Source organism: Syzygium oleosum, unplaced genomic scaffold (assembly GCF_021117445.2).
Source record: "Syzygium oleosum isolate NSW1041296 unplaced genomic scaffold, Sole_v2.1 Sole_v2.01, whole genome shotgun sequence".
NCBI classification, from domain to species: domain Eukaryota; kingdom Viridiplantae; phylum Streptophyta; class Magnoliopsida; order Myrtales; family Myrtaceae; genus Syzygium; species Syzygium oleosum.
Genome location: NW_026607485.1, coordinates 18,376,902 through 18,403,801, shown reverse-complemented (window position 1 = coordinate 18,403,801; position 26,900 = coordinate 18,376,902). Strand labels below are relative to the sequence as shown.

The window sequence follows — 26,900 nt, the reverse complement described above, 5'->3', positions numbered from 1 at the left end:
GATTTAAATTCAGGCATGCGCAAATTTCTAGAAGTAGATATTTGGGCTATTACTTCGAAAATTTCATTTTGCTTTGGTTCTTTATGCATATTGCATACAATGCGAATAATAGATTGATTTTGTGAAAATCTGTTGATTTGAAAAAGACGTATTGTTTTGGATGATTTTTCTATTATCTAATCTATCAATTTGTACTTGCCTAATATTTTTGTTTTTTTAAGTATAATTATGCACGAGAATATTTGACTTTAAATTAATGATTCACTAAATACGAAATAAGATAGGACATAAGAATATCCGATTTTAAATATGCAGTTCACTAAATAGTGAATATGATACGAAGAAATCCGGGATTTCTTATCTTAATCCTCCAGAGTTCTATCCGGTTTGGAAATCCGTACGGCCAATCGCAGCCCAAGATGTTAAACAGACCGAAGGAAGAGCAAGGAAGAAAGCCTGAGAGAAAGGGACGGCCAAAAGCCAAGCATGGAGGGCGCCATCAAGAAGTTCCAAGTCCATGGCGGTATCGTCACTCCCCTCTCGCTCGCGCTCGCGGCTCCTCGCAAGCCCCGCACAAGACGACCCACAAGCGTCGCCGTACTCCGCGGCGGCGGCGGCGGCAGCAAGAAGTCAAGATCCCCGAACACCCATTTGCAATCATCCCGCCACGAGATCGAAGCCCCGCGTTGCAGCGGCTCCACGCAGCACAGGGCGATGCTCGTGGAGGCCTTTCACGAGCACCGGATGCTCAACTCGTTGCTCCAGAGGCTCGGCGAGGAGGGCGCTTGCCCGCTGCGGTTGCTCGAGGACGATGGAGATTGGACCCGGGACCAGTTCTGGGCCGTGGTCAAGTCCCTGCGCCACGCTTCGAGGTCCCGTGAAATTCTCAAGGTATTGGGCGACTCTGTTTCTTGGCAAGTTTCGACCTTTGAGTTGGCCGGAGCTTTTCTGGTTAGTCCAGAGCTTGGTGCTTTAGGATGATATTCCTTTGGTGCCGTGTGTTTTGGTCGCTGAGAGAAAAGAATGAGGAAATGGGCAGTGAGGATTTGATGCGAAAGTTGAATTACAAGGCTATTAACAGTGAATTGTTGCTTCCATAATCCAACTCCAACTTTTACTGGGACAAGAGGATGTATTTACTGCTTGAATGTTTTCTTAGGCTTTGAACATGGCAGTTGTGATACTTGGGCTTGTAGTGGATCTAGCCCTTCACTTCTCTTTAGCTGGTAAGCCAATGAATAACTTACTTATGAAAAAAGAAAAAATGAGGGCAGTCCAATGTGATGTCTTCACTTGGTTTGGGATAATATTCTGGTTGGTACTATGTTTAAGGCTTTTAGCTAACTGTGATGATGTAGAATCAGGATTTTTCTTTTGATTTTTGTTTTTGTTGGGGGTGACAAAATAGAAACTACGTAAAAGGTGAAGCCTTTTGCTATAATTGTGAATTGCTTACACTTCCCGCAATACCAATTGAAGTTGTACAGATGTGGAAAGATGCCATTTGAATTAGAGTGCTTCAATGATTTGTAAGGGTCTTCAGTGATAAGAACTGATTCAAGAATCTTGTCATCTTCCCTTTTTTTCTGAACTCGTTGAGGAACTAATTTTAGACGAATTTTGGATCAATAGTCTAATCATGATGGTGTTAACAGGTATTTGATCTGTGGAAGGACAGAAGACCATCACGCCTTACTGAGTTCAACTATGAGACGATCATACTGTTGTTATGTGAAGAGGGTCTGATGGATGAAGCAGTTTCAGCATTTCAAGAAATGAAAAATAACTATCTGAGAGCTTCTGTAGAAATATACAATGCAATAGTCCATGGATATGCCAACAGAGGGTGCTTTGATGATGCATTATTATTTCTTGATGAAATGAGAGAAAATGATTTGGGCCCTGATAACACGACTTATAATGGGCTAATCCGAGCTTATGGAAAATATAAAATGTATGATGAGTTGGGAATGTGTGTAAAGAAAATGGAATCAAACGGATGTTTGCCTGACCACATGACTTATAATTTGCTTATACGAGAGTTTTCTCGTGCTGGGTTACTTCAACAGATGGAGAGACTGCAGCAATGTTTTCTAAGAGAATGTATTTGCAGCCATCATCTCTGGTATCGATGCTCGATGCATATGCCAACTTTGGCGTTTTAGCTAAGATGGAGAAGGCTTACATAAGGGTTTTAAAAGCAAAAATTCCCCTAAAGGAGGATCTTATCAGAAAATTGGCTGGAATTTATATTGAAAACTACATGTTTTCTAGGCTGGATGATTTGGGACGCCATTATTCTTCAACTGGTGGTAGCGAACTTCCTTGGTGCTTGCGGCTCCTTTCTAATGCTCGTCTTTTGAGTTACAAAGGCATGGACTTGGTTGTCGGGGAGATGGAAGAAGCGGGAGTTCCGTGGAGTGTGACACTTGCAAACACTGTTTTTCTAGCCCTTTTGAAGATGAAAGATTTTAAGCACTTGAGAAGTTTACTCTTGCGGGTGCCAGCCGAAGGATTGAAACCCGATATTGTGACTTTTGGGGTGTTATTAGATGCAAACCGAATTGGTTTTGATGGATTTCCAATTTTAGATGTATGGAGAAGGATAGGGTTCCTCTACAGGGATGTGGAGATGGAAACTGACCCTCTGGTTCTCAGTGCCTTTGGTAAAGGGCATTTCTTGAGAAGTTGCGAAGATATCTACTACTCCTTTGAACTTGAAAACAGAGCAAAGACAAGGTGGACCTACAACACTCTTATCGATTCGGTATCAGAGCTGTGGAAGGCAGACTCTTTTAAAAACCAGTAAATGCAGTGTGAAGTCATAATATCCCTTGAAGGTTGATCTATGAAAATTTTTGTACATAGAGATTTTGTAAAGGACAGAATTATTTTGCTTGAAACAGAGGATTCTGAAAATGCACTTCCAGTATCCGCTTCAGAAAATCGATTAGAAAATGCTTCATTCATGATCAAGATAACCAACCCCGGGGCTACATGTTTAGAGAATCTATGAAAACTGGTATGTCGCTTTTCTGAATATTATTACTCCCTTAATCTTTTACATGTTTAGAGATTCCAAGCACAATTAGCTCCTCTTTGCATGATCAGTTTGGTTAGGAAACCTACCAGATAATATCTCACTGAAGATGTTTTTCTTTTATCTTTTTTGGGAGAACTAGCTACTAAAGTAACTCTTTGCAATACTAGCTGCTTAATGAAAAGTCCTCTATAACTGTGGTGATATAAGAAACTAATCACCAGGTAGTTACTCCACATTATCCCAATTCAACCACTCTTCCTACAAATAAGTACAATTGGAATCCTAACTCTAATTCGACATTCCAAAATTCATTTTTACACCATCCTTAATTGGAAGAAGGATGTTGGTACAGTGAAATTGTGGAACTAATCATGCATGTGTATCATTGAAGCTTGGGCACTTTCGGCTGTCTATCTTAGTCTTGAAAAAATTGGTGGTAACCGCTACGTCAACATCCTAATAGCCACTATTACACTTTTTAGTTGGGTTTAAAAATTGACTGTTCTAAGAAAAATGCACCAAAGTGAACTATGGTGAGCAACAATAAAATTCACAGATCTGAAAAACTATAACAACTCTACAATTTACATATGTTTTTTTGAAAAATGTTACTGCCTTTTCTTCGATAATGTATTTAATAACATAATTATGCACAGCGGTCTCATGGATTATGGATATCAAACTTTATTTTTCATCTAGCAATTGATTTTGATTCTAGCTAAAACGAAAGAGAGAAAAGCACAAAATCGATTTAATATACAGGGCGGGCAATTAGTACCATTCATTGTCAATCCTATTTTTAGATGGCTTATTTATCGCATTGACATGCCCTATAAAATGGTCAAAGGACAGCTGAGTTGCGGACTTTGCATGTGAATTTACCATTATGTCAATGTTTTAAGAGCTGTGCTGAAAAAAATGTCCAATTAGCACATAACTAATTAATACCATATTCGATGAATTCTCAACGCCTATACCCAATCATAAGCTAAATGCATATCCTTTGTGAGTAAAGATAGAATTTCATGGGTAATTTCTAACTCTTGCTAGCAAGGGTAATATTAGCATATCCAGATTGACACGTAAATGGTGTGACTGGGTTTGATGTAAAGGTGCATTCCGATAGTCAAATTGAATATGAATTAGAGAAAGCTCAGGTAGAAAATTAATTTAGTGACCCTTGAAAGCCCAATCTTTAGCTTGACAAATTTGTAATGAAAAATCTGAAGAACATGCCAAATGATGAAAATCATATCGCATGCTGACTAGGACATCTAATATACAAACTAGCTTATTTGGGACTTCTCTACACAAACTAACTTGGGTTGAGTCATTATGAACTCTCTCTCAGGCAGTGGGGAAGCAATGCAGAAGTGATGCGAACATTAAGCATACATAATTTGGGGCAGAAAGGAACGGTCTGTAACATCATAGCTTGAGGTTTTAGAAGATTCTTGGAATCTGTCTATAGCATATCTTATGGTGTTGGGGTGTACTTCCTTCCAATGAACTTTGCCGTTGAGTAGTAATAACTCCTCACTAGACCTCTTAAGGTACCTTCTCTACTCTTCGTCATTCTGAACAATTCCATTTTTTGGAAATAAGTGATATGCTGCAGATCGTTGCTAAACGATTAATTTTGAGACACTAGTGATCTAAAGGCTTTTCTGTGCTTAATCTTTGAGATATGAATTGCTTCTGTTGAATTGCTTGTTAAACTCAGGAAGGTGGTAGCAGAACATTTTCTTGGACATATGAAATTATTAACTATTCTTTCAGACACAGAATAATGTGTTAAAGTTACGGTTGAAAGCCTGATGCTACAATTGTTATGAGGGTAACGTGCAGTCAGCCCATTTTCAAATACTAAGCATGATTACATAGAGTTGCTTTCTAATTAAGGCTTACCATGACGGTTCTCTTGATAAGTTAATATCCATCACAACCAGTCAACAGTTCCATTACTTACATTTAGCTTACTTTCTGATTTGCAGTGCCTTAGCATCTAAGCTGGATGAGATTGAAATGAGACACATTCTGATGTGTGAAACTATACTTGGTAAGCAAGAATTTATTACTCTGGGTTCCGGAGAACCCCTGCCTAGCTCTATTGAATACAACTCTGGGGTCGATAACCTTTTCTAACCAAAGAAGTATGAAGTCTGGTTCCCTCTCGTGAATACCCATGTCCTTTCCAAATACGTCATAAGTTTACAGGCTCCATCAGTAAGGATGGTGAGCTGCAATCTCTATACTTGTCAAATCGATTTGATTGAAATTGAATGATTTTTCATTTAAAAAACTTCTATATAATAAACCTTTTTTTGCCAATAGATTTCACCACTTGTTTGAGACATTTGTTTATCTTGCATATCCTCCCTTGTGCAGGTATACCAGTTATATTACCTGTGGGACAGTGGCCACCAGGAATAAGTCTTCATGATTTATTAACTGCTCTGTCGAATTTACTACATAACTGGCAAGTGGAACTAATACCAAGTTTCGTGAAGATTCTTACGTAAGTATCTTTAAGGTATGATGGTTTTTCACTGGTTACTCATGTCTCATGCTTTATGATAGGTTGAAACATATTATTTTCTATAAAGGCATAAGTGCACCAGAAATCCTAAAACTTGTTGTGAAAGTGCAATTGAATCCTAAAACTTTTAAAAAGTGCAATCAAGTCCTAAAACTTGTCAAATTGGTGCAATTTAAAGTCTTTCCGTTAACTTCATCTAATTTGTCTAACGGAAAATGTTGACGTGGCTCTTATGTTACTTTCTTAAGATATATGGTGCCGATGTGGCACCCACTAACCACCACATTAGCATTTTCTGTTAGCCAAATTGAACTAAGTTAACTAAGGAACTTGATTGCACCAATTTGACAAGTTTTAAGACTTAATTGCAACTTTTGAAAGTTTTAGAACTCAATTGCACTTTCATGACAAGTTTTAGGGCTTCCGGTGCACTTATCCCTTCTATAAATTTAATTGTTGCTTGAATTTTTATTTGTCTTACCTTCAGTAAGAAATAAGATAGTGCTGATGTTTTGAAAGAGACAGCATGTTCAAATCTATGGTTAAAATGCAAGTGATTATGTAATTGTGAAAAAGGTCTGGATAAAATATCAGTTGCTGTTTGGCCTTTATATCCTAAATAGTTTTATAACCTCTGGTGGGAATACACAATGATTTAGTCTTCGACGTAATTAAGGGAGATTTCCCATGATCATGTAGACAATTATACAGTCACTCATTTAGTTAAATGCCATCTGTTAGACATTAAAGTTAACCATTCACACAATTACTCAATTTGCGATGTAAATCACAAAAGTTCCTTTGATGAATTCAACAAAACTGTAAGAAATTGTCCCATCTCTTTGTCACCAATCAATTTTCCATCTTGAACCTCTTCAAACAGGACATAATTATAGTATAAGTTCCTAATTTCATGTACCTCTTTATCACCATATAGTCTATAGACTTTTGGGCATTAACTTGTCGAACTTTGGATGTTTCTTTACATCTGTTGAGTTGCTTATTCACTCGAATGTTTCTCTCATGAGCTCAGCAAAGGAGGATCACTAGAGCAGAGTTTGTTGACACACCAAGGAGCATTGCCAGGGACTCGTGGCTTAGGGCCATGACCATTACACTTAGGTAATATTAGAACTCGTTTGCCATCATATCCAATAGTTCTATCTTTTGACAAATGGTTCGATCAAATATAGCGAACGCTCTTCAACTTTGTTTCCTGTATCATCGAATGTTCACTCCAATGAGTCTTTTCTTATCGTTTTCTTCTAGGGATTCTGTTAACTAGTGCACCTGCCAAAGTTGTGGAGAAAAAGCCGGTAAGTGAAGAAGATGCAAAGCAATTTGTAGCTATGACTAAAACAAAATGTGATAGATCAACTGAGAAAGATGCCCGTGCAGATTTCCTTATTGGACTTATTTCGATCCTCAGTGAAACATAAAAATGCACTTTTGAAGGTGTTTGAATGAGGTGCATGTTTCTGAAACCGTTGATGACAGCAAATTAGAGGAATTTGTGGGGTCTATCTTATTAAAAGACCAAAATTGCCTTTTTCAGACGAGGGTCGCGACAGTTATGCATCGGCTTTGTGTACTGAATCTGATACACGGCGTCTCGAGTTTGGTTTGGTGGGTCAGTTAAGCTAGGTCAAAAGAGGCGGATTACTGGTAGTTGGATTTTTTTGTTAAGCTTGCTGCAAAGCGCCTCATTCGTTATTGGCAATCAAGTGAATTTCCTTGGTGTGCTGGACTTAGAAAGACTATCTTGTGTATCTTTTGTTATGTAATGAATGCATTTTATCTCTTTGTTAAAAAGAAAAGAAAACTTTGTAAATTGTCTGTACTTTCCCTCCACAGTACTGTTAACTTGTAGACTTGAGACAACCCTACTTTTAGAAAGGCATTTTCCAAATAAATAATGATAATTTACTAAGAGTTGATCATTTAAAAACAATCAAAATGTCGTCAAAGTATATTGAATAAGAGTGGATAACATAAAATTAGTCGGTAACTTAATAGGAACGAAGATCGGTACATCATTTAAATTAAGATTGATAATTTAATATAAAAGATGGTAAATTGACAAATTTGATAGATTGCGCAAATAAATGTTGTTAAGCTATTATAAAGGTTGTTAACTTTACGAAAAACCAAACAAACGTTGCCGTGGAAGTTAAATAAGCAGTGGTCAATGTGATAGTCATAATTATAAATGGAGAAAAATTTGAAATCATTCAAATTATTATTGATACTTTAATATAAGAATTGTCAAATTTGAAAGGTTGATAGACTATGCAAATAGAAGTTAGTACACTGTTATAAATGTTGGTAATTTAGAGACAATCAAATACATTTTAAAATTTAGTAAAAGGTTCGTTAAATTACCAACAATTTATCGAAAGAAATTTCGTGGTTACTTTTTTGAATAACGAAATAATTGAAAACGACCAACTTCTTCAGAAGTTCATGTAGACAGACACCTAACTTTTTTTTTGGTCGAAAGACACCTAACTTGATACCTAGGGTTTGACCCTAATTGATTGAGAAGATAACTTCATCAAAAAGTTCAATTAATAAGAACAATTGTGTTAGACCAAAAAAACAATTACAATTGTGTTGTGCCTATCAATAGCTTTTTAGTTTTCCTTCATGTTTTGGGCCACTTTTTCAAGTTCATGCCATCTTTTTTTTCTTATGTCAATATTTTAATAAATTAGTAAGTTCAGTTGAATAATTGAATTTTTTTTACTTTGGAACGAAAAAAATATCAAGCACTTTTTGTATTATTTTATCATGGGGTTAATACTACGAAAAACTTCAAATTGGTACACCTTTAACAAATTTATCAAAAACTAATTTTTGGATAATCAAAATTCCCAAATCGGTACACTCGACATATTTTACCATGAAATTGCTGAGTTGGATGACACGTGGTAATAACTCAATTGACATGGCAAGTTCACTTGGAAATCCAAATCAGTTTGGAATAAATTTGTCGTAGGTGTGCCAATTTAGAGTTTTTGGTGACCCAAAAATTAGTTTGGGATAAATTTATCATAGATGTACCGGTTTAGGGTTTTCAGTGACCTGAAAATTAATTTGGTATAATTTATCACATGCATACTCTTTTTGGGTATTCCGTGATATTAACTCTTTATCATAAATATTTGGGAAAATTCCAACTAAGGACCCCAAGTGGGGTCAAATTCTCAAATAAGGACCCAAAGTGAACATTGTGTCAAATAAGGACCTGAAGTGCACAATCAGTCTCAAATAAGGACCCGAAGTGCTCAAAAAGTCTCAAATAAGGACATGGGTCCCCGGCCGGCCAAAATACCAGCCGGCGGCGAGAAAGTTACTGTTCCGGCACCGGAACAGTACTTTTTCATTTTTTTATTATTTTTTTCTGTTTTTTTCTTTTCCTTTTCCTTTTCTTTTTTTTTTCTTCTCTTCCTCCGCCGGCCATAGCCGGGGCCGGCGGAGGTCGCCGGCCTCAGGCGAGGCCGCCCTCGCCGGCGTCGGGCGAGGGCCGCCCAGCCTTCTGGGGTGGGCGCGGCCGGCGGGGCCGAGCCCTCGCCGGATCTGGCGAGGGCTCGGCCCCACGCCGGCGTCAGCGAGGTCGCCATCACCGGCGTCCGGGCGGGCCGGCTCGCCGGTTGCGGGCGAGGTCGAGCCTCGCCGGATCTCGACGAGGGCTCGGCCCCGCCGGCGTCGGGCGAGGTCGCCCTCGCCGGCGTGGGCGAGCCGGCCGCCAGCGAGGTCGAGCCTCGCCCGATCCGGGCGAGGCTCGGCCCCGCCGGCGCCGGCGAGGTCGGCCTCGCCGTGTGGGGCGAGGCCGGCCTCGCCGAGATCTGGCGAGGCTCGACCTCGCCCGCAACCGGGCGAGGCCGGCCTCGCCAGCCCAGCGAGGCCGGCCTCGCCCGACGCCGGCGAGGGCGGCCTCGCCGACGCCGGCGAGGGCGGCCTCGCCCGACGCCGGCGAGGCGGCCTCGCCGACGCCGGCGAGGCGGCCTCGCCCGACAGCCGGCGAGGCGGCGGCCTCGCCCGACGCCGGCGAGGGCGGCCTCGCCTAAGGCCGGCGACCTCCACCGGCCCCGTCTATGGCCGGCGGAGGAAGAGAAGAAAAAAAAAAAAGAAAAGGAAAAGGAAAAGAAAAAACAGAAAAAAGTAATAACAAAATGAAAAAGTTACTGTTCCGGTGCCGGAACAGTAACTTCCTCGCCGGCCGGCGGGTATTTTGGCCGGCCGGGGACCCAGGTCCTTATTTAAGACTTTTCGGGCACTTCGGGTCCTTATTTGAGACTGATTGTGCACTTCAGGTGCTTATTTGACACAATGTTCACTTTGGGTCCTTATTTGAGAATTTGACCATACTTGGGGTCCTTAATTGAAATTTTCCCTAAATATTTTGGTCAAGGTCGAGCCATTCTAAATTCTGGTCCCACTTGAAGCATTTATAAAACCCACCCCATAAACCCAAGACCATTTCCGAGCTTATCAATTTTGAGTCCATTCAGATTTTCGAACTTTACAATTTTTAATTTGCATACCTAGTCGGGAACCACGGTGTCAAGGGTTTCAACTCCTCCTTGCCCACAACAAGCCCAAAAGGGGAAGGACCTTTCCCTATGGCACATGTTTTTGAAACCGTTGATGACAGCAAATTAGAGGAATTCATGGGGTCTATCTTGTTAAAAGACCAAAATCGCCTTTGCAGACGAGGGTCGTGACAGTTATGCATCGGCTTTGTGTACTAAATTTGATACACGGCGTCTCGAGTTTGGTTTGGTGGGTCAGTTAAGCTAGGTCAATAGAGGTAGATTACCGGAAGTTAAATAAGCATCGGTTAATGCGATAGTCGGAATCATAATTGGAGAAAAAATTGAAATCATTCAAATTATTATTGATACTTTAATATAAGAATTGTCAAATTTGAAAGGTTGATAGACTATGCAAATAGAAGTTAGTACACTGTTATAAAAGTTGGTAATTTAGAGACACTCAAATACATTTTAAAATTTAGTAAAAGGTTCGTTAAATTACCAACAAATTATCGAAATAAATTTCTTGGTTGCTTTTTTTAGTAACGAAATAATTGAAACCGACCAACTTCTTCAGAAGTTCATGTAGACAGACACCTACCTTGATACCTAGGGTTTGACCCAAATTGATAGAGAAGATAACTTCATCAAAAAGTTTAATCAAGTACAAGGTGTTGTGCCTATCAAGAGCTTTTTAGTTTTCCTTCATATTTCGGGCCACCTTTTCAAGTTCATGCCATCTTTTTTCTTATGTCAATATTTTAATAAATTAGTAAGTTCAGTTGAATAATTAAGTATTTTCTACTTTAGAACGAAAAAAAATATCATACACTTTCTGTATTATTTTATGAAAGGGTTAATATCATGAAAAACTCCAAATTGATACACCTGTAATAAATTTACCCAAAACTAATTTTTGGATCACCAAAAACCTTAAATTGGAACACTCGTAACATATTTACCTTTTGGAAAAATTCCAAATAATGGTCCGAAGTGCTCTTATTTTCTTAAATAAGGGTATGAAGTGGACATTGTGTCAAATAAAGATCTGAAATGCCCTTATTTTCTCAAACAAAGGTTTAAATTGAATCTTGTCTCAAATAAAGATCAAAAGTTGCCATTTTAGTTTCAATAAATGGTCTAACCTCACTAGAGTCAAGAGCATTTTCGTCTTTTAATTTTTGGCATTTTTTTCCTTTCTTTTTTACCTTTTGTGTTTTTTTTCCAAAAAAAAAATCTTAAAAAAAGCTAAATTTAAAAAAAAAAAAAAAAAAAAACAAGGGGAGGGTTGCCAACCCTCCTCGCCTGTGGCCGTTGCCCCCCTCTCCAAGTTCTAGCTAGGGTCGCTGGCCATTACCGCGCGCCCCACCGGTGATGAGGCAGCGGCCACAGGCGAGGAGGGCTGGCAAGGCTGGCAACCAGGGCTCCCCTCTTGTTTTTTTCTTTTATTTAAAAAAAAACTTTTTTCAAATTTTAATATAATTTAATTAGAATTTATGTTAAAAAAATTTTTGGACGAAATGCCCTTGACCCGCCTGAAATTTGGTTCACCGACGACTTGGTGGGATGAAACCTTTATTTGAAACTGTTACAACCACTTCAAGCCCTTATTTGAAAAAGTTATGGCACTTGAGGCTCTTATTTAACACAAAATCCACTTCAGACACTTATTTAAGAAAATGAAGGCACTCTAGACCCTTATTTGAAATTTTCCCTTACTTTTTTGTTAGTTTCTGTCAAATTTTACTGTGAAATTGCTAAGCTGGATGACAAGTGATAGTAACCCAATTAACATGGCAAGTTCACGTAGAATCCAAATCAGTTTGGATAAATTTGTCAGGCTAATTCCAAAAAAATGCACAAACTTTTGGTCGAGTGACAATTCTGGCTCCAACATTTTTTTGTCTCGTAGAAAAGCACAAACTTTAGGTCGATCGACAATTCTGGCCCCAATTTTTTTTTGTCACATAAAAAATTATCAACTTTCACTCCTATCCCAAATCTGGTCCGCCATTGACTTTCTGTCTGAAGTCACCCTTGTTTGAGAAAAAAGATTATGGTCGTGAGCTTGGCGAATCTCGTCTATGCCGTCTATCGATGGATAATGATCTACAACTTCAAATTATGACAAAACGACGAAGTCTGATAAGAGAGATTCAATCTGGAGATCTTTTTGACCTGCCTGTGAAGTGAGGTAGATGAACAATTTCACCGTTATTCTTCAAGCTACCGCTCAAAGAAGAAGACAATGAATAGTGCTTTAAATCCAATTAGCAAGCCATGTGGATTTATTGCTGATGTGGAATAGTTAAGTTGGTAATCAATGGTTCTAAGTCAAGTGAGGCCAGATTTGGGATTTAAGTGAAAGTTGGTGATTTTTTACGAGACAAAAAAAAATTGGGGCCAGAATTGTCACTCAACCTAAAGTTGGTGTTTTTTTTTTTTGGAATTAGGCCTAAATTTGTTGTAGATGTACCGGTTTAGGGTTTTTGATGATCAAAAAATTAGTTTTGGATAAATTTATCGTAGATGTACCGGTTTACGATTTTTGGTAACCTGAAAATTAATTTGGTATAATTTATCACTTGCGCACTCGTTTTGGGTTTCCCGTGGTATTGATCATAAATATTTTGGGCAAGGTCGAGCCATTCAAAATTCTTGTCCCACTTGAAGCATTTATAAAATCCACCCCCATAAACCCAACACCATTTTCGAGCTTATGAATTTTGAGTCTGTTCACATTTTCAAGCTTTACAATTTTTAATTTGCATCCCTAGTCAGGAACCACGGTGTCAAGGGCTTCAATTCCTCCTCACCCATAACAGGCCCCGAAAAGAGGAAGGACCATTCCCTATGGGAGTTGGAAAATAATGATCCGTACAGCGGACCCAAGATTGTAAAACCTGGGTGTGGGTCTTTAAATGTATCGAGCATGTGTATGGTTATGTCATATTGGTGTGGAGCGGTCAAACCCATGTAAAAGACCCACTGGGCACACGGCCTAGTGGCAAGGTAATTAGACAAGGCGAGGGATGATCAATGTTGAGGGTAAGATTCGATTCCTGTGTTCTGCAAAGAGGCAAAGCTTGATAGGAATGAGAGGAAAGTTAGAGCGAGACAAAATATTTGCCTAAAAGACGAATCCGTTTATACCAAATCCAATCGGTTTAATTTATGTACCGTGCAAGCGGATCGAGTCGAGAATCGCCGGCCTAATCGAGATTGGGATCCTTCCCAGATCAACCCATAAGTGGGACAAGATAAAACGTGATCTAACCTAACCTTAATTGAAATTGAACCACGGCCTCCCCCACACGCCAACCTTCCCCTCGTCCGCCGTACTTTCCGCACGCGCACGCGTCGTCGCGCTGTAGCCCGAGCCGCAATCCGCTGCGCCCCGCCCCACCGTAGGGCCGCGCCCGGGCCACCGTCGGAGCGACCCCCACCGCCAGAACGTTCCGGGGGCCCCACGTGTCGAGCATCCGGCGCGGGCTCCAGGGCCCACCGCGCGGGGCGCGCAACAGGGGATCATAAGCTCCCCGGAGAGAGAAGGCTCGACATTTAACGCGTGTTAATAGGGGGGCGGGGGGGGGGGGGGATGAGACGCTTTTTGGGAGAGAGAGAGAGAGAGAGAGAGGATTCTTCAAATTCCCCGATTTTCGTCCTTTGTATAAATACGCGCAGGAGAGAGAGAGAGGGAGACAGGTTTGTCCCCTCTCTCTCCCTCTCTCTCTCTCTTTTTCCCGAGAAAATTCCGAAGCTCCTCCTCGATCGACGGAATCCTCCCCCCTCCCCACCCCCACCGGCCGTGATCGGCGAACGGAGGAGAGAGCGCGCCCGCCGCCGCCGCCGCAGCCGCAGCCGCAGCCGTAGCCGCAGCCGCAGCCGCCGCCGCCGCTGCCGCAAATGCTGTCGCTGCAGAGCGATCCCCGGCTGCTGCAGCAGCAGCAGCCGGAGCAGCTCCAATTGGCCTCGTTCGGCAATGACGCCCTGCCTCCTCTCAAGCCCGATGCCGTTTCTTCCTCCCTGTCGAGCCTCAGGATCTCGCAGCCCCTGGACCCCCGCGAAGGTTCTTTTCTTCGATTCGCCTCTGTTTCGCGTCGCTTTCGGCGAGTTTTAGGGTTTGGGATCGGGGATTTTGCGCTCGATTGTACGGAGCTTCGTCGTTGCTGGTTGTCCTGAAGTCTTGTTTTTTTTTTTTTCCGGAAAGGTTTTTTTATTCTCCCCTCCTCCATGCAATGGCATGTCAGTCGGCTTGAATCGTCACGGGTGCGCCGATGTTTTGACGATTTTTTGGCGGCGATCACGCTTTGGCTTGTTCGATCTTTCGATTGCCGCTAGTTTTCTTCGGTTCCTGGATTTTAGGTAAAACCTACTTGTCGCGATTACTTGATGATCGCAAGGAAGAATCGGAGGTCGGAATGCGGTGCCGATTTCTTCGTCCTTCTTTTTGAATCGTTTTAAATCCATATTCTGGTTATAAATTTGAGGTTAGCTCGCGCTAAGTCCATCATTACCTTTTATGATGAGATCTCGTCATCGAGGAAATCGGGGAAGCTACTCAATTGTGCTCAAAGGCTTCATAAGTTAGAATATGGATCTGCAAGATTGACTCGGATTGTAAGGAGCTGATTCGGTTGGGTTTCGGTGATTATGTCACTATGGAGATGTATGAGGTCGGCGGTTGCTTGTATATGTGGGACTTTGGAACGAGAGTTGTATATCAAGTGCTATGCATTATCTTTCTGAAATCTGTTTCTCTGGCGGTCTTGAAAAATATAGAAGGAGAAATCTAACAAAATATCCAGTCATCTGACTCGATTTGTTTATTAATAAAAAAAAAAAAGAGGTGAGGTGGAGATTCGCTGCTTGCGAAATCAATTTGTGCAAAGTATGTTACATGTTTGAGTTAATATATGTTTCCAGTGGTAGTGTTACCACTTGTGGCTAAAGACACTTACTACTGATCTTTTTTGGTGGTAGAGAAGATAAGCTGCACTATTGTACGAAAATTGTGAACGAAGGTTTGCGATGGTTGTTTATAGTTTCTGCTTAGCTAGTGTCTTGAGTAGCGATGCATGCAAATGCCTGGCATAAAATGATAAGTTTGAGGGCTTTCAATTCATGTCCTTTATCCGTTTCTCTTATTTTTTTGCTCAGGAGGTTGAAAAAGGAAGCTTCATGTAAAACTACGTTTTCTGGGTTCTAATATGGTAATTGAACCTCGGAATTTCTATTAATCTTGCCAAATGGGGGCACTGTACTGAGGCCAAACTTCCAAAGAAAGCACCTTAACATATTTTGACTTTGTAGTAGTGAGATTGTAGTTTTTTCATCAAGGTGTGTTTGGTTTTGGTGTTCATATGATGTTTTGTCTAATGGCTTTGTCTTATGTTCTATGAATGTCCCTGCATTTTGTGCGAATTGTTTCTGAGCTTCCCTGCGGCTCTTTTGAGGATTGAGTTAACATTTTGAATTGCATCATTTATTTGTAGCCAATGAAGACATTCTGATAGCCCTTGCCCATCAGAAATATAAAGCTGGAAGCTATAAGCAGGCACTAGAGCACAGCCTTGCTGTTTATGAGAGAAACCCCCAACGGACTGATAACCTTCTTCTGCTCGGTGCAATATATTATCAGGTTGTTTCGGTGGTTCCATGTTTGTGTCGATTCAATGATGAGATGGCATTAGGTCTATGGATCTGATTCGGTGACTTGATTTGAATGCTGTAGCTGCATGATTTAGATATGTGCATAGCCAAGAATGAGGAAGCACTTCGAATTGATCCACATTTTGCTGAGTGCTATGGAAATATGGCAAATGCGTGGAAGGTAATGGAACAAAAACTTCAACGGCTAGGGTACAGCTTTTAAGCTGGTTAATTTATGTGGGTCGAGTGTGATGATTTTTCCTCCATTCTTTCTTCCTCAGGAGAAGGGAAATATTGATGCAGCGATTCGTTACTACTTAATTGCTATCGAGGTGTGTATTCTGCTTGAAAGATTTCTTCTGGCTGATGGAGTTCTTTTTTTTCACACATAAGAAAACTTTTTCTGTTTTGATGTTCTTCCTCCCATATTGAGCTTGAGATGTAAACTTGACTTGGATGTCCAGAAACAATGATAGATGGTTAGAATACTTAGTTACTTCCCAATTTTTTTGGACAATTTTTTCATTGTAAAGATATGGCCAAGTGGCATGTGAGATCTATTGTCACTTACCGTTATGGAGCGTCTAACCTTTGGTTTGGCAACTGAGCTAATTAATGCTATAGATTTTAACAATTGTAGAAGTATGACCAGGGGGCCTGCTTCTTTTTAAGGCGTTCTATGTTTCATAATTTGTCTCGATGAGCGATTCATATTACGGGCCGTCGGATTAATGATCTAATCTTAATTTTTGAAATGACATTTGCAGCTTCGACCCAATTTCGCTGATGCTTGGTCAAATTTAGGGAGTGCATACATGCGAAAAGGAAGATATACTGAGGCTGGACAGTGTTGTCGGCAGGCTTTGGCACTTAATCCACGCTTGGTATTATTACACCCATATTTGAGAAGCATATATTTTAATTTCTTGATGTTTCTAATTTTTTGTTTGCCTGTTGGTGCAGGTTGATGCTCAAAGTAATCTCGGAAATTTAATGAAAGCTCAGGGTTTGGTGCAAGAGGTGACACGACTTACGACTTTAATTGCTTCTGTGATTTGCCTGTTCATGTGTTTTCTGATTGTATTTTATTTGTCCATTCTTTCAATGGAGATTGGAATGAGGTTGGGACACCAATGCTTCTCAGAATTGGTCTATTTCGTTTCCTAGACTGCTTTTAACACATGATTTTTCTTTTTTGTTGCATGGAATGGTTTTCTCATTGCTGTAGGAAACTGTACTAATGTGAAATCTAGGTTAATAATTTATTTTTAGTGGGGGGAAATAGTTCAGTTGTTTCTTTTACTCAGTGTTTCTTGGGGGTAGATATTGCACATTTAATTCTCGCTGAACGGTCGAGGAGGCGTATTGGTTATTAATCTTTTGTGCAGTTTAAGGCATACAACCAAATTTTGGAATAGCATGGTGAAATAGGAAAATATTTTCTTTATATGCTATATTCAGTTGTTTCAGAGTAGTTCAGGAAGCACGTGTTGGTAATTGAATCGCAACTTCTGCATTTTCTGAGTATTTGTTCACTTTTTAGGCATTCAACTGTTACCTTGAGGCCATCCGTATACAACCAAATTTTGCAATCGCATGGTCAAATCTTGCTGGCCTTTTCATGGAGGCAGGGGATCTTAATAAGGCACTTCAGTATTATAAGGTTAGTAATCTGGTTGAATTTATTTCTCTTCATCTAAATTTCATGCATTTTTGCATGAGAGTCTCCTTGAGCGTGCATATGTATTTGTCAGGTGATGGCCTCTAGTTAGATTTATTGTTTGGTCAGTAACCAAGATATGATCCAGTTGACCGGCTATGTACAAAAGTGACTTTCTAGAATGTTCTTGATGTTCGCTTCTCATTGCGGTCAGAAGCATTCTCATTGTGGTTCTTTTCTTTAACTGATTTGAAATCATAAACTTTATTTACAGGAAGCGGTGAAACTCAGACCAACATTTTCTGATGCCTACCTGAGCCTTGGAAACGTCTATAAGGTAAGCTATCAATATTGTGCTAATGAGGTGGGGTAGCTGCAAAAGCCAGGACGAGTGTCTGGTGAAAAACAAGATCTTTCTTTTGCCTTTTCCAGGCCTTGGGAATGCCTCAAGAGGCTATTATATGCTATCAGCGTGCTCTGCAGTCTCGACCAGATTATGCTATGGCATATGGTGAGTTTTTGCTTTGCTTATTTCCTTCATGTTTGTGTAAAAACTGGTGGAAAATATGGAAGTAAGACATATTGCTGAATTAGACTCTTCAAGAGTGACTTCTAGTGTTAACACTCGAGTCAAAAAGGTCAACTAGTCGGGATACTGTAAAGCACATAAACTACGCTATTAATGTAGATATATCTTTTTGATGGTAAAACAGTCTCATGATGTCAGTGGTTTCATCCTAGAAATGTTTCCATGTGTTAATGAGCTATTCATGGAACTGGATCAGATACGTACACATTTGAAACCATATTCATTGAATTGAATGGAACTTATTGATCTGTCAAAGTTGATGGCGCAGGTAACTTGGCCAGTATACATTATGAACAAGGTCAACTTGATTTGGCCATTCTCAATTATAAGCGAGCAATTGCTTTTGACTCGGGCTTCTTGGAGGCATACAATAATTTGGTTTGCCATCTCTTCTCCATGTCACTTTCAGATATGTAGAGTTTATACTTGTAGTTACCCTTTTATTCAATTGATGTTTCTTTTTGCACAATTAGGGTAATGCTTTAAAAGATTCTGGAAAGGTTGATGAAGCCATTAATTGCTATCGAGTAAGTTTTTATGAGAGTTTTTTCCATCGGTTCCGTAGTTTTGTATGTTTAACCATATCTGATCTCTTTATCCTTCTCTGTGAAGCACTGTCTTTCTTTACAACCTCACCATCCTCAAGCACTGACAAATCTGGGGAATATATACATGGAATGGTACTTCCATCCCATTGATCATTTCTACACTTGCACTTGTTTTTACCTATTATCAACGTAATAGTTGGAACCTGCTCTCATTTAGAAGTTGATTTTGTAGGAACATGTTAAATGTTGCTGCGTCCTTTTATAAGGCTACCCTTACTGTGACAATGGGACTTTCTGCTCCTTTTAACAACTTGGCAATAATATATAAGCAGCAGGTCTCTCTCTCTCTCTCTCTCGCTCTCTCGCATGCACGCACTTACATCTAGGTCCAGGATATGATCATTCTTCAAAGCTTTAACGGAAAGAGGTCTAATTTGTTGCTGTTTTTTATTTATTCTTTTATTGTGCTCCATCACAGGGTAACTATGCTGATGCAATCACATGCTACAATGAAGTTCTGAGAATTGATCCTATGGCAGCTGATGGGCTTGTCAACCGAGGTAACACATACAAGGAGATTGGAAGGGTTAGTGAAGCCATTCAAGACTATATTCGTGCAATTAACATCAGACCCACAATGGCTGAGGCTCATGCAAATCTGGCATCAGCTTATAAGGACAGGTTTAGTAGTTTGCTTACTTACGCTGTCATTGAGACGTTTCTACAGCTATTTAAAGATTCTTATGGATTTTCTGGGAATCAGTGGACATGTTGAACCAGCTATAAAAAGTTACAAGCAAGCACTAGCTCTTCGTCCTGATTTTCCAGAAGCAACTTGCAACCTTCTTCATACATTGCAGGTATTTAAGAACTGTACTCTCCTCCCATTTTTGCCCCTTGTTTTACACGTAGCGGGTGAGGCCAAAGTGAGACCAAAATCTACACCTGGGGAAGAGTTGCACTTGCACCTCTCAACGGGGAAACTTTCATCTTTTTAATTGTGAATTGTTTAATTTTATCCTTCCAATTTCTGACAAATAGGACTACTAAAAGATAAATTGGGGTTAATGTGATGGTCTGTAAGATGATTGAAGTGTTATAATCTCTTTTGCAACTGGACGATCATGTGTGATCTCTTCGATTTGATAATCCATGGCTGAACTATCATAACTTCTCTAGGAATTAGGTATCCTACAGTAATGAAAGATCATGTGCTACTGTTCAAGTCTATGAGATTTGGCCAGGAGGTTATTTATTCAGTCATTGTGATTGGTTTTGCGTGCTTTCACGTCATTGATAATTGCCTGAGGAATGCAGTTTGGGTTTTAAATATTCTCCGCAAGATTGTATTGTGAGATATTTAATGAAAATTCAATCTGAGTGCAATCTGAGGAGTAGACACGTCATACTGAGATATTGTGGAGATGGTATGTAAGCAGGGACATTCTGAGTTCTTAAGGAAGCCCAATTCTATCTTTTGTTAGAAATCTGTATGGTTCATGAACTTAGCTTTGAATGTCAATTTATCTTTAAGGATTGTCCAGTTGAGTTCGAAAGTACAGGCAACCTTATGCATTTAATAGTCGTTGTTTCATGTTAATTGCTTGTGTCTTTATTTTGTTGATTTGACCATTTTTTTTAGTGCGTGTGCGACTGGGAAGATCGTGAGAAAAAGTTCTCTGAAGTGGAAGGAATACTCAGGAGACAGATTAAGGTAAATTGTCATTTGTCATGAGTAAATATATCTATATTGCCTCTGTAAAGAATACATGCATCTAAGTTTATAATTGTGCCCTTATATTACTTTCAGATGTCAGTGATTCCGAGTGTACAGCCATTTCATGCGATAGCCTATCCCATTGATCCGTTACTTGCACTTGAAATCAGGTGAGTTATGCTGCCTTTTTGTTGAAGTGAATAACAAAGTGCTGTGGCAGTTGTTTTCATGATTCTCTTTTTTTGTAGTCGCAAGTACGCTGCGTACAGTGCTCTTGTTGCATCCCGTTACTCGCTTGCTCCTTTCAATTATCCTGCACAATATCCTGTCAAGAGTGATGGTGGGACTGGACGTCTAAGGGTTGGGTAAGGCCCCCCGCTTCCCCCCGCCCCCCATTTTAGTCTATTCGGCTCATGTGCACATTGCCTTAATTGATCATTCTTTCCATGTGGTTGTCACTGACACATCTCATCCTTGATTTTCAGGTATGTGAGCAGTGATTTTGGCAACCATCCCTTGTCTCACCTCATGGGCTCGGTCTTTGGCATGCATGACAGAGAAAACATTGAGGTTTGTTGGATGTGAAACTCTAGGCTTGGTTTCAAATAGCTATGTGAATCTAATAATCGATTATATTGCAGGTCTTCTGCTATGCGTTGAGTGCCAATGATGGAACTGAATGGAGACTTCGCACGCAGTCAGAAGCAGAGCACTTCATTGATGTCTCTTCCATGACTTCTGACATGATTGCAAGGCTAATTAACGACCATAAAATTCAGATTCTTGTCAATTTAAATGGCTACACAAAGGTATGGTGCTTGTGTGTGTGATTTGCTGATTTAGTGTCAGTATTTCAGCATGTCATATGTAGTTGAGACCCATTTTTATAGGTATCGCCATAAACATCTAACAAGCTGTATAATTTGGACCTTGTCAATATCAAATTAAATATTAGATGCAAGGGCTGCTTTTTATCTGACAAATCCTAGTTTTTGTACAATCTGTGCATGATTTTAGTTTTAACCCTGCAGTAATTGATATTTCTTCCCTGTCAGTCATAATAAACCCCTTCTTTTTTCCATTGATTATGCAGGGGGCAAGAAATGAAATATTTGCTATGCAACCTGCTCCTGTACAAATATCGTACATGGGATTTCCTGGAACAACAGGGGCATCTTATATACATTATTTGGTCACGGATGAGGTTGACAATTTCATTCATATTTTAGTATTCTAGTCTCAGTCACCTGAAGATACGACTTGTTATTTGACTTTCAAAATCTTCAATTGCAGTTTGTGTCACCTTTTCGTTATTCACACATCTACTCTGAGAAGCTTGTCCATCTTCCTCATTGTTACTTCGTTAATGATTATAAGCAGGTCAGTCATCTTTACTTTGTTTCATTCTTCTTTTGGTGAACTATTGGTGGAGTGTGTTTTAACAGCTCCCTCTTATGACAATCATTATCAGAAAAACCGAGAAGTACTGGACCCCAGTTGCCATCCAAAAAGATCAGATTATGGATTACCTGAAGACAAATTCATATTTGCTTGTTTCAATCAGCTTTACAAGATGGATCCTGATATTGTCAACACTTGGTAATACCACATTGTCTGGTTATCATTTTTTCGGCAGTTCATCCTTTGGAGATGTTTTAACTTGTTTGATCTCTCTTTATCATCGCAATAGGTGCAATATTCTCAAGCGTGTACCCAATAGTGCACTTTGGCTCCTCCGATTCCCTGCGGCAGGCGAAACCAGACTTCGTGCATGTGTGTTTTTCTCCTAACATTGTGCTCTTTGAAAATATCTGTGCATGTTATCATGTTTGATTGATGCTTTCTTGGTAGTTGAATTTGGCTACTGGGTGAATATCAATTTTAAGAGCTCTTTTCTCATGGCAGATGCTACTCAAAGGGGCGTGCAACCAGATCAAATTATTTTCACAGATGTTGCCATGAAAAATGAGCATATAAAGCGCAGCGCTTTAGCAGATCTGTTCCTTGACACGTGAGATATCTTTTATTAGCTTCTTCCCATTCTCACCAAGAAAACAATGAAATGTAGTTTCCATCATCGGTATGCCAAAGATAGAGGGAATTTATTGTGCATTTTGCTATCATATGGGCAGACCTTTATGTAATGCTCACACAACGGGCACTGATGTTCTATGGGCTGGTCTTCCGATGGTGACGCTTCCCCTTGAGAAAATGGCAACAAGAGTTGCAGGTTCATTATGTCTGGCTACTGGAGTTGGGGAGGAGATGATTGTTAATAGGTACTCTCTCTCTCTCTCTCTCTCTCTCTCTCTCTCTCTGCACACACGTGTTTGGTAGGAAAGACTTATTTCCATGAATAGGAAAAGGTCGTATGTCTATGGTAGTCTTGCCGTTACTACTGTATTTGGTTTAGTTGGCATACTTGCTCTCTTGTACGCGCCATTGAATAGAGTATTAGGTAGTTCGACTTTTGACCGTGTCCATGCATTAAATCTTTCAAGTCTTCGTGTGTGTGTGCGCACACTGCATTTACAACCTCTAGTTAGGGTGAAATGGTCGTGTAAATTCTTGGTTCACTAGCGTTAAGTGTCACGTTCCCCTATTCCTTTCTCGCTGCTGATGTGTTTCTATTTTTTTTCTTGGGAAAAAATGATCCAATGCGACAGTCTGAAGGAATATGAAGAGAAAGCGGTTTCACTGGCATTGAACCGACCGAAGCTTGAGGATCTTAAAAGTAGACTCAAGGCAGCTCGTCTGACTTGCCCTCTGTTCGACACAACGCGATGGGTGAGCTCAATTTCTTCTATCTCTTCATTTTCGTGTGCATCTTCCCAGTATGGCGCTAGTCCATCATCTAGAAATCGACGAATAGTTTCGCCGTTTTCTATTTCTGGTTTCATTGCATCCGGCATGTCGGAAGCTTCAGAATTTCGAATGGACCCTTTTCTGGGTCAATTGATTGATCTAAGTTAAACATGGAATTCCAGGTGAGAAACCTCGAGCGGGCATACTTCAAGATGTGGAATCTCTACTGCTCAGGCCAGCATCCGCAGCCCTTCAAAGTAACCGAGATCGATTCGGAGTTCCCATACAATAGGTAGGAATAACAGGGGTATAGAGAGAGAGAGCCAGACGGGAATGTACATAAAAAAAAAGGCGAAAGGGTTCAGTGGTAACATTCATTCTTGTCGGATTTGCCTTCCTCCTTGTCCAGATAACGGGATCGCTCTTTTTATGTTTGACAAGAATGAGAACCTCCTTTTTAACATGTGACCTCAAAACAGTTTTGAGGATCTCGAATTATAATGTAAACGCGAAACGGTTCATACAAGCTTGGGAGGTATGAAATTTATCAAGTCTTCGATGATTAAATGCTAAGATCAGTGTCTTCTCTCCACTTCTTGATTCATTTTTTGTCTCGGCTTCGGTTCACCACTGAAGACGTGCTCTTCTTTTTCGCGTGTTTGGAGTTCGGACAAACTCGGCTTGGCCGTAATGTAAACTGTTCATTTTCCTGGCATATGGCGAAAGCCTCTTCTGATTTAGTCTTCTTTAATTCGCTCGAACGGGGCTGTTCGTTTGAAGGAAAATTGATTCAACGAAATTATGATTTCCGATTTTTCGGTATTTGGCAGTATTTGGACGATGGAAACAATTAAGTCTAGATTTTGAGAAATTGACTTCCTCTTCTGGCAAAATTGTTTTGTTTAAAGCTTTCAGTGGGCTTACCTCGGACTTCTTAGTTTACTTTGAGTCCAGTGCCAAATTGAGTGTAGTGCCAAATAGCCTTTTATCGAAGAGCACATCATCTGAGTTCATTAAAGCATATCGTTTCATACATACATTTGGCAACGAGAGCTCAGCCTTCGGGAAAGTGTCTTATCCTTGAGCTCTTTTCATAAGGATAAGGACAGCTTCGGCGGAGTATTCTAACAGGTGTCGAAACTTCCTTTCGACGATTCCAACATCAAGAAAAATCAAACTCTCCGTGTAAGTATTGCAACAATCAGTCACAAAAAGGACATAATATCAGAGCTTCAGCGGATGCCGTGACTCAACACAAACCCAAGAGAGAAACCGTAAGGAAAGACCCCCACGTCAACAGCCCTAATTATCTCTAACCTCCTCTCCAACACACGCACACACTAACTTAGATAGTACCAAACTCGAGCAGTTCCTGCGAATAAGTCATCTGACTCGGCAACAACTACGTGCCATTTTACTCAGTAAAACTAAAACGCATTTCTTAGTTACATGAGGCACCCTCGAAATTCGTAAGAACCAACGTCAGGTGTGGCGAAGTGTTTATTTAGGTCGACCAATCCGCTAGATCAAACATTGTTTTCATTATTGAGAATATTCATACAAGAAACACACAGCTCAAAACTCACCTGTTCATGGCAGAGGGACACAGAAACTAAAGGTCTAACAAAACTCCTGACGAAGACCGAAACACACCCACCAAGAAAAAACGAACCCAAAAAGGCCAAAGAGAAAAAAAAGGAAAGATCGAACTCGTTGTTATTCACTCAATAAAGACGGATTGGTTACTCGAAAGCCGTCTCAAAACCCGGACTTGCCGCCTCCGCCCCTGGACGGCCCGAAGGTGAGGAGCTCCTTGGACCGCACCCACGGCTTCACCACCACCACCGACTCGAACACCTTCCTCGCCCCGCGCTGCACCCCCTCGATCTTCAGGTAGTACTTGATCCCCGCCACCACCTGCCTCTCCGCCCCCACCACCGCCCTGAACACGATCTCCTCGTTCCCCCCTCCTCCTCCTCCTCCTCCTCCTCCTCCTCCGCCCCCACGGCGCTGGCGCTGCAAGCGGTTGTACTCCTCCACCGAGTACCGCCCCAGGTCCTGCACCTTCTCGTTCGACCTCACGTCGGGGACGGCGGTCCTGCCCCCGACTCGGGGGCCGACGTAGCCTCCGGAGGCGAGGAAGGAGAGGGCGGCGAGGGTTATCAGGAATAATACTGAGGAGGCCATGCGATGTTGTTTGCTGTTGCTGCTTGTGGTTGTTTGATGATGATGATGATGACGAAGATGGAAGGGTGAGATTGTTTGATGACACCGATGATGAAGTGATTACGTGAGTTTGCTTTGTATTTATAGAGGGAGAGAGAGAGAGAGAGAGTATGATTGCGGGTGGACACGCAAATTAAGGGAGGAGGTGCAGAGGATGAGACCGACGATGGCAACACATACGGCGTGCCGCGTCTTATACTTAACGACACCTCGTTGTTTGCTTCTTCATTATTTTGCATTGATTGACAAGTCGCTCTCTCTCTCTCTCTCTCTCTCTCTCTCTCTCTCTCTCTCTCTCTCTCTGCCCTAGTGGGGGCGAGCTCGTTTAAGATCCGTGTTAAAAAGTCCGACTCAAAAACTTGAATCAATAGGTGATCAGTGATTACATAAATTGTATTTTAACACATCTCTTGCATGCAAATCGGATTAGGAATGGGGTCGGCGCGCGCGAAATAGATGGGAGCCTCTACCAATTGTTTCAAAAGCTTGAGTTGATATGTGAAGAGAGATCGCAATTATGTAAAGAGTGTATAAACTCTATCGTCATGCGACATAGGATATTTCAAGTATTCGCAAGAGTTAGATATTTTCACATGAAATATCGTAACACGTCGGTTCTCGAGGCACTCGCCAAATTATTGTAATTTTTATTTTATATATGTAGATGACACGTTTATATCAATTAGATCTAGACAATACCATGTGCTCTCTTGGCCATACGGGATACAATCAGATCAATCCGAAAACGATGTCATCATCCCATATGGGAAAACCCATTTCCTGTGGAATGCAGTAGTGGCTCCACATCAGGCCTTTGCACCATCATTTTGCAAACCGTAGGCCTAAAAAAATTACACTAAACCACACAGATACTTGTCATTGTAAAATAAGTTCATTTTTCGCAGCATGGAGACCATAAAGGATGTGATTGTTTCGTGGAAAATAAATAAATTGTAAAATATTTTCCTAAAAATAATCAGTCATTTTCATTATTCACGATAATGCTTAGATAAAATTGTTGTCGATAATGAAAATATTTTTTATTGATTAATTATTTCAAGTAATAGAAGCGATTATTTTTAGGAATTATTCATTTTTTTGCGAAACAAACGAAGTAAAGCCTAATAATTTTCTATTAAGACGAAAAAACCCGCCTGAATATATGGTTCAGCTTCAACTTCAAAGGTTTGATGAGAATCTGGAATTTCACAAAGCTCGCACAGAGACTGGAGAAGCCATTCTTCTTCGGGGCCATTGCCGATTGGTAGGGTGGGCTTACGTGTCGGTTTGCGAGAGTGCGGCCTCGACACGTGGCGTCATTTGATTCGCTTGCCGCATGATCTCCTCACGAAGGATCACGTAGGCGGCTTCATTGTATGAGTTTTGTCTTACTGCAGGACGTTATCTGAAACTAGTGTTTTCTTGCAGGATCGACTATGAATCACGTTGAATCATTGTGCCGTGTGATATTTTGATGTGGACGCTGTTGACACCTAAATTTTGGCGTATCATTTAGTGTTATTTGCATAGAAAATTAGGGATTAAATTTTTAACCCCTAAACAAAAATATTTAGGTTGCATAA

The 26,900-nt window shown here is 40.6% G+C and overlaps 3 protein-coding genes across 3 annotated transcripts; 2 read left to right on the top strand and 1 right to left on the bottom strand.

The window, feature by feature from the left end:
* Positions 1-394: 394 nt before the first annotated feature.
* Positions 395-7,413, top strand: LOC115683491 (pentatricopeptide repeat-containing protein At4g14190, chloroplastic). The gene is given in 9 exon segments (XM_056318111.1): positions 395-891; positions 1,656-2,082; positions 2,085-2,797; positions 2,799-3,022; positions 4,399-4,596; positions 5,038-5,102; positions 5,432-5,576; positions 6,616-6,704; positions 6,852-7,413. Coding segments are annotated over 4 exon segments (1,575 nt in total). The 5' UTR covers positions 395-486; the 3' UTR covers positions 2,829-3,022; positions 4,399-4,596; positions 5,038-5,102; positions 5,432-5,576; positions 6,616-6,704; positions 6,852-7,413.
* Positions 7,414-14,001: 6,588 nt separating this feature from the next.
* Positions 14,002-23,664, top strand: LOC115683444 (probable UDP-N-acetylglucosamine--peptide N-acetylglucosaminyltransferase SEC). Its single transcript, XM_030607982.2, has 28 exons — positions 14,002-14,189; positions 15,616-15,761; positions 15,855-15,953; positions 16,054-16,104; positions 16,540-16,656; positions 16,736-16,792; positions 17,316-17,435; positions 17,707-17,769; positions 17,865-17,943; positions 18,290-18,399; positions 18,495-18,548; positions 18,634-18,701; positions 18,802-18,904; positions 19,048-19,250; positions 19,333-19,429; positions 20,212-20,283; positions 20,380-20,456; positions 20,535-20,651; positions 20,772-20,856; positions 20,928-21,095; positions 21,380-21,490; positions 21,580-21,666; positions 21,758-21,885; positions 21,977-22,059; positions 22,192-22,297; positions 22,419-22,565; positions 22,953-23,073; positions 23,274-23,664. The coding sequence occupies exons 1-28, from the start codon at positions 14,027-14,029 to the stop codon at positions 23,385-23,387; spliced, it is 2,946 nt and encodes a 981-aa protein (XP_030463842.2). The 5' UTR covers positions 14,002-14,026; the 3' UTR covers positions 23,388-23,664.
* A 949-nt stretch (positions 23,665-24,613) lies between these two features.
* On the bottom strand, positions 24,614-25,433 carry LOC115683489 (cysteine proteinase inhibitor B). Its single transcript, XM_030608016.2, has one exon. The coding sequence runs from the start codon at positions 25,276-25,278 to the stop codon at positions 24,850-24,852; it is 429 nt and encodes a 142-aa protein (XP_030463876.1). The 5' UTR covers positions 25,279-25,433; the 3' UTR covers positions 24,614-24,849.
* Between the last annotated feature and the right edge of the window lie 1,467 nt (positions 25,434-26,900).

What these genes read in the sequence shown, in the direction of transcription:
- LOC115683444 (XM_030607982.2), top strand. Translation starts at nt 14,027, where the DNA reads ATGCTGTCGCTGCAGAGCGATCCCCGGCTGCTGCAGCAGCAGCAGCCG. An exon ending in ACTGGACGTCTAAGGGTTGG is followed by an intron (nt 20,652 to 20,771) that starts GTAAGGCCCCCC and finishes CTTGATTTTCAG; the next exon opens with GTATGTGAGCAGTGATTTTG. An exon ending in GAGGAGATGATTGTTAATAG is followed by an intron (nt 22,566 to 22,952) that starts GTACTCTCTCTC and finishes CCAATGCGACAG; the next exon opens with TCTGAAGGAATATGAAGAGA.
- LOC115683489 (XM_030608016.2), bottom strand. Translation starts at nt 25,278, where the DNA reads ATGGCCTCCTCAGTATTATTCCTGATAACCCTCGCCGCCCTCTCCTTC.